Source organism: Aethalodelphis obliquidens, unplaced genomic scaffold (assembly GCF_003676395.1).
Source record: "Aethalodelphis obliquidens isolate GAN/ISIS:26980383/991018 unplaced genomic scaffold, ASM367639v1 scaffold90, whole genome shotgun sequence".
Taxonomy (NCBI): domain Eukaryota; kingdom Metazoa; phylum Chordata; class Mammalia; order Artiodactyla; family Delphinidae; genus Aethalodelphis; species Aethalodelphis obliquidens.
The window spans coordinates 3,950,519-3,957,968 of record NW_020838034.1 but is presented as its reverse complement, the minus strand read 5'-3'; the positions used below and the strand labels follow the sequence as shown (position 1 = coordinate 3,957,968).

Sequence of the window (7,450 nt, the reverse complement as noted above, 5' to 3'; positions counted from 1 at the left end):
CCACAATAAAGTGATTAGAGGGAAATATTTATTGAGCACTCACTATGTACTGAATTAGTCTCTTCTGTATACATGATTTCAATTAATTTTCACTGTAACCTGGAAGGTAGGAATCACTTTTCTCACCATACAAATGAGAAAATGGGGCTTAGATAATTTAAGATCTTACCAAAAGAAAATGCCAGAGTCAGGATTAAAGCTTATATCTAAGTTCAAAACTCCTACATTTTATTCCTATATTACTCAATTTTACATGTGTTTGTAAGGGTAAAATTCAAGACTATATATGTAGAAGTTTATTAGTAGTCCTGAGAATTGAGGATCCTGGAATTAGAAAGATAACAGTAATTATTTATTAATAAATATACATTTTAGGCAATAAAAATCCTGTGTTAAGTACTGAACAAAGAACCAGGGGGATAAGATGGAGAAAGAGAAGATTTGTCCCTTTCACAAGGTTTGGGTTCGGGGGATGAGGAGGCATAACTATAGAATCAGAATATATAAGGGACAGGGCAGCACTTTCCAGAAGGCAGGAGATGTAACTGTGGTTACCTGAACTCTTACACATCTGTATAAAAGTCATAGAAATTAAATAGTGCTCAGACTCATGATATTTTTCCAAGAATGCTTTAATTCAACATTTCTATAACAGACGCCAATAACTCAGAAATAAATACAAAATAATTTTTCCAAGGCTACACAAAAGAAATTGTCTCCTCAGTTTTCTCACAATTGCAAATGCATATCTATTACTTCAACCACATCGTTTTATAACAATCTCTTCTTTTGAATACATCTCACCTTTGAAATGTGAGCAACTTGAGGCCTTGGACCAAATCTTTTATATGGGTATTTTTAACACATACCTAGCGCCTGACACATGGTTGTATTCATTCTGATTAATAATTGTTGAATAGTGCCTGATATTCTTGATTTAGTGGTTCTTGTCTAAGGTAGAGTATGATGACATTAATTTTTGTTATTAATATCAGCTAAGATATAATTTTGAAAGGTATACTTTTTAAAATGGGATAAACTCAAGGTCACTTTACAATTTCCCTCCCATTTATTTGCATTCTGGTATGTTCTAGACAGTTGCAAACGTACTAGGAATTGAGAATAAATCTATGTACATAGAATTCCAGTGACCAGATGCTCTTTTCAGTGCTATTTTTCTTTGATAAACTGAGATTTTCCTTTTGCTTCAAAAGGGTAAAACTTAGTTCCATGTAGTACAGAAATATTTAGAAATTTATGATCTTGTACAATCTTCATGGCCAGGATCAGAGAACACTGAGGATTCTCTTACTCTGTGAGTTCTGGGAAGAACACGGTGATGTGAATGTGATATGTAACAACATACCAAGTTAGCTTTTTTAATTTATATGACAAGTTTTACTGAGAAACTATTAGGCAATTAAAATGGTTCTAGATGCTGAGGAGAATTTAGGTTAAAATGCTTACGATTCTCTTCTTACCCTCAAAAGTATAAAATTTAATGGAAAAGAAAAAAACAACACACTATTTCAAAATTAAATAAATGACAAATCAAATTGGCAATCAATGTCTTATGTGAATTCTGAGGAAGAAACAACTCCTTTATGAGGACATTCCAAGGAAGCTTCCAAAAAAAGAAAATAGACTTGGTTGAGGCTTCAGAATAATGGTAAAATATTTGTAAAGAAAAAAATGGTTAACAAATTAACATGAGCAACGAATAGAGGCAAGGAAGAATACAACATATTGCACAATAGTGATGCATTCCATAATGTCTATGAGTAAACACTGAAACATTGTTTAGCTCCCAAAAGGAGACCTTAAAAACCATAAAGACTTTGCACTTTGTGCTATAGCCATGAGTAAAATTTTTGCAGAGATGAGCAATAGGATACAATTTATATTTCAGAAGATCAGTCTGACATCAGGGGAAAGATGGACTGAAGAGATGTGAGAATGGTGATGAGAAAGATAACCATAAGGTGATTTTTGTAGGCGTTAATGAAAGGTGATGAAAATGGACAAGAGGCTTGAAGAAAGATTGTGGTTCTGTCTGCAGGAAGAAAGAATCTGAGATAGGCATTGGAGGATGTGTAGAAGTATTCCATCTTGGAGAACTTTTTCCAGATTTGGGAACAGAATACATATACAGAAGCAAGAGTCAGCTTAACGAGCATTTAAGAAGGTGGCGTTAATGATCCACGTCAGGCAGTAAGGCAAAAAGAGTTGGATAGAATGTAGGTCTAGAATATGGAGAGATTAAACTAAGAGTAGACATTTAGGTATAAGCAGAGGGATAATGAAAAACTATTGAAGATTATATATAAAGTCATAAATAAGGTAATATATAAATGTAGTGCATTCAGATGTTGTATTTTGCAGCTGCAGGAAAGTGGGAGAATTTGAAGGTCATAAAATTGAATGGGCTAGCTTTGCAGAGTAAACTTAGAGTGAGAGGCTGAGAATTTTAATAGCAGCCTCATCCTGGGAATGGAGATGAAGAGATAGTTAAATCTGGGAAATGTCAAGAAAGTTTTCCTATGGTATTAAAAATACTGGGGAGACTCAAAGTTGGATGCACACTTTGAATAATTTTAGATACTTCTTCATGTCTTACAAAAACTGGAAAGAGGAGGAATGAGTTAGAACTCAAAACCTGAGATCACATGATATGATGATCAATATAGTGATCATTCTAATGATTCTTCTAGTTTTCAGGGGGTTTTCTTGGCACTGTCTTCTCTCTCAGGTTGTCTCCTTATGATCTGCCTTCCATGGAGTGGGTCAATGAGACCTTGGTGAGAGAGTTTGTCTTCCTCGGCTTCTCATCTCTGGCTGGGCTGCAGCGGCTGCTCTTCGTTGTCTTCCTGCTCGTCTACATGTTCACCCTGGGCACCAATGCTGTCATCATTTCCACCATTGTGCTGGACAGAGCCCTCCACACCCCTATGTACTTCTTCCTTGCTGGACTCTCCTGCTCTGAGACTTGCTACACCTTCATCATTGTACCCAAGATGCTGGTTGACCTGCTAGCACAGAAGAAGACCATCTCCTTCTTGGGCTGTTCTATCCAGATGTTTTCCTTCCTCTTCCTAGGTTGCTCACAGTCCTTCCTGCTGGCAGCCATGGGTTATGATCGCTATGTGGCCATCTGTAACCCTCTGCGGTACACAGTGATCATGGGACATGGGATGTGTGTGGGACTTGTGGCTGTTGTCTATCTCTGTGGTTTCACTATTGCAGAGATCATCACATCCTTGGTATTTCACCTGCCCTTTCACTCCTCCAACCAACTACACCACTTCTTCTGTGACATTTCTCCTGTTCTCAAGGTAGCATCCCACCATACCCACTTTAGTCAGTTTGTCATTATCATGCTCTGTGCATTGGTCCTGGTTATCCCCCTGTTATTGATTTTGATATCCTATATTCACATCATCTCTGCTATACTCCAGTTTCCTTCCACATTAGGCAGGTACAAAGCTTTTTCCACCTGTACTTCTCACCTCATTATTGTTATTGTCCATTATGACTGTGCCTCCTTTATCTACTTAAGGCCTAAGTCCAACTACTCCTCAAGCCAGGATGCTCTCATATCAGTATCCTACACTATCCTAACTCCATTGTTCAATCCTATGATTTACAGCTTGAGAAATAAAGAGTTCAAATCAGCTCTTCAAATAGTTGTGGGAAGAACAATTTCTCTGCCGTGACATTAATCTAGATTCTGCTCTTTTCAAGTAATAAAACATAAAGTATGTGGGAAAAAATTCCCTGAGCAAAAATGATCAAGCAATTGAGAACAGTGTTCAAGAACAGAAATCATTTCTCATTTATTTCCAAATATAAAAATAATAGCTTCTTGCCATGATCACATAAATTATTGCCTATTGAAGTTTTTTCAATTGATGGAAAAATGATGGATGGCTAACATTAGGATGTAGGAATACAATTACATGTTCAGAATTCTAGGCTCTGGCAAATACCATTACCCAATCTCAGCCAGAATGGAAACCAATCCTACAACATATTGTACAACCCTAACTCTCCTGTCTCTATATCGCTCCCTTTTCTGGATGCTTCCTGAGTCTCAGTCTTTCAGTATAGTCAGATCACAGTTTTTAAATGAGATAACATTTGTAAAGTTATAATTTTTGGTGCATAAGTTATATCTAATTAATGTTCAAATAAGAAAATTATGCAAAAAGTTTTCCACCTCTATGTTTCTATTACTGGGAGCTGGGTTTTTTTCTGATTTTTTTATACATTGGTACAAATCTAATTTGGTCAGCATTCCTTAAAGATATTCACAAGGGCATAGGTTAAAGAGAAGACCTAAAACCATGCAGAGTTGTCAAGAAAGGCAGGTTAAGCTTAAATCCATTTTATTAAATAGTAACCAAATAGAAAAATCTGTGTAAAGAGCGAACAGTTTCTGTTTCACGAATCTCCGGAGTTGTCATGTGCATTTCAGGCCAGAATTCGAATTAGACATTTTACTTATCTCCCCTTCCTACAGAAAGGAGAGAAAACAAGGAGCTCCTTGGAGAGAGCTTCTTCCTTGCTTTATATATTTTTTTCAAGATCAACTTGTTAATAAAGGTCTTCTGGCTGAATCATTTCATTTCTTAGTCTTTTCTTCCATCAGTTTCCTCATCAATGACATATATTTTCAGGGGTTGAAGGAAGAAGGAAGGAACTGGATGTTTTATTCATGGACCGTCTTTTATTGTGGAATGCTGAACTTGTCTGCTAAGAATATAATTTCTTCCATTCTCTGAAGCTTGAGACTTCCTGAGGGTGGGTCCTGAAGGTCACAGAGACCAAAACAAATATAATTTCTTTGGCCACCAACTTCTCTTTTTCCTTGGGCCCATTGCTCACCCAGACTTCTAGCCTATCAAGTCATCTCATGAAAAGGAAATAAACTGATAACTCTTAATGTGAGTCAGTTTAATGTGTTAATTGTTCAAATTTACATTTATGGGCTTCTGTTTTAAAATGTCACAATATTTAAACTTTAGAGCATCCCTTCGAAGTGTATATTATAACCTACTTCTTATAGATGAGAAAACTGACACTTAGAAAATTAAAATGTCTTTCCTATTACTGAGTAGAATTAATACTGATTCCACAACACTCACTTCCTTTTTTAATGCTCCTGCAATGCTCTCACATGACACTTTGTGAAGACTATGACTTTCCTAATTGATGGAGTTCAAAATGCATAAGTATTCATCTTCAACAGTAGGCTAAACCATGTGACATCTGTAGAAAAGATATACTGATAAGTATGAGGTAAATGGCCTTTATATCATATGGTATAGTTAATCCCTACCCTGATGTAATATGGTGTTGAGGGAGGGGGAACAAGAAAAACTCCCAACTTTTGCTTTGTTCTTTTCCAAGACTTGTGGCTACCATCATTTTGAGTCAGCAGAACACTCACAAGTGGTTAGGATCAGTGTTTGTTAGAAGGTTATGTATATTAGAATGATTCTCCTTCTGGAATTTTATTCTACCTCTTTTTATTTTTTCACATGACCAAAGAATTAATTTGGCTTTAGGCCTGTGCTCATGGGTTAGAACTAAACATCTTGCTCTCCTTCCTCTTTTCTCACACACACACACACACACACACACACACACACACACCCTTGGTTAATTTTAGCTCCCCTCTTTAGTCGTATGTAACTTGCAGGAAAGAGATAAGATCTTTGGATTTGGGGTTGGCTTTAGCGAGAAAACAAAGCCCCTTCAGCCTTCAACTAGGCCATGTATTCCAACTGAACTTACAGAGAAATCTGCACTTAAGTTTCAGCATAAATTCAATAAAATAAACAAAAAAACAAAATACAAAAAAAATAAATAAATTAAGTTTCAGGCATAAATCCAATAATAATAAATTGCTATGTTTATTTACCATTCATAATTGTCTCATATATATATATATATATATATATATATATATATATACACACATATATATATGTGTGTGTGTGTGTGTGTATATATATATATCTTTTGAATACACTGTAGGAAAGCCCAAACCAAGGCAGAATTAGGGAATTTCTGTGACCTTGGCCATGATATAATATAGTTGCATTGAAATTGGATTTGTAACCTATCAGGCTGGCCTTGATATTAGGACTGATTTTCTAAGACACTCTTTATCATTGAACAGATGAACCAATTATGATTCAAGAAAATGTACTTTTCAGGATCTCAACCTAAGTTATATATAAAGTAGAGAATAGTGAATTACAGCTGAGAGACAACAGTTAAATAACTCCACAGAGACATTTACATTGAGAAAGATGAATAAGTTTGTGCTTAGCAAACACAAAGATTCTCCTGCCTCAAGGATATATATTCCATATAAGTCAGTGAAAGTTTATTAAAAACACATAGATTTTTGTTTTCCTAATCAGTGATATAAAAGAAAACAACATTCACAAAGATTAAGAGTTGATAGGTTGATTGGGTAGATACATTCAGAGAAAAAAAATCAGTGCATTATTTTTTCTAAATTCCTGACTGTCCTTTTATCTTTCCTGGTGATTTTAATGAGCTACTAATAGTTTCACACATTTCCAGAAAACCAGCCATTATAAAATAAAACATTAATTCTACTTGTTCTAGCTTAGTTCTGCTAGCACAAGTTTCTCCTAGACATCTTTCATTTGAGAAGACAATTCCTCAGAAAAGCACACATGCACACTTTTATATGTGTAGAGCCATCCTCTTTCTATGATCCTTGTAATTAAAATGTGACTGTGGCACAAGTGTACTTGTCTCAATAAGGCATTGAGCCCAGTGACCAGAAATACAGTCCGTATATAACTAATAGGAAGAAGGTGATCAGCTCATTGCAAAAATAAGACTCTAAAAATCACCAACTTCTAGCAAAATATCCCTTGTCCTTTCTTCACTGACTCAACTTTCATGCATTAATTGAAACTCATTCAATACTCATGAAGTAACTTCCTATACTTCCTCCCGCCAAAAAAATAAACCTTCCATACTTCCTGAGATGATTTTCCAACCATTTCACTTCATCTTGCACTTTTCCCTATGGAAAATCTTTTGGAACTTAATTTCAGTTTTTGCATTTTCACTCCTTATGTCCCAGCCAAGAAAGTTGCCCATTTCCCTTGATCAATCTTTATTAGCAAGATGGAAAGAACTTGTATCAAAAAATAAATTTAAAAAAAAATCGTAATGCAGTAATCATTCCAGGGGACTTGATAACACAACTGCAGAGCAGATGTTGTATCTATCTGGGTTTGGCAAGAGACCAAAAAAGACATCACTGGTAACAATCAGTGGTTCAACAGCTCAGAAGGAATTTGTAGAAGTGAACTCTACAGAGAGTGATCCAGGGTAGTAGAAAGATGTACTAGGAACCCTATATGTGTCTATAGGACTCTGAAAAGTTTAAAAGTAAATC

The 7,450-nt window shown here is 35.6% G+C and overlaps 1 protein-coding gene across 1 annotated transcript; it reads left to right on the top strand.

Annotated features, from left to right (window-relative positions):
* The first annotated feature begins 2,774 nt into the window (after positions 1–2,774).
* On the top strand, positions 2,775–3,713 carry LOC113613965 (olfactory receptor 10K2). Its single transcript, XM_027095153.1, has one exon. The coding sequence runs from the start codon at positions 2,775–2,777 to the stop codon at positions 3,711–3,713; it is 939 nt and encodes a 312-aa protein (XP_026950954.1).
* Positions 3,714–7,450: the final 3,737 nt, after the last annotated feature.

Excerpts from the sequence above, each read along its gene's own strand:
- LOC113613965 (XM_027095153.1), top strand. The coding sequence starts at position 2,775 with ATGGAGTGGGTCAATGAGACCTTGGTGAGAGAGTTTGTCTTCCTCGGC.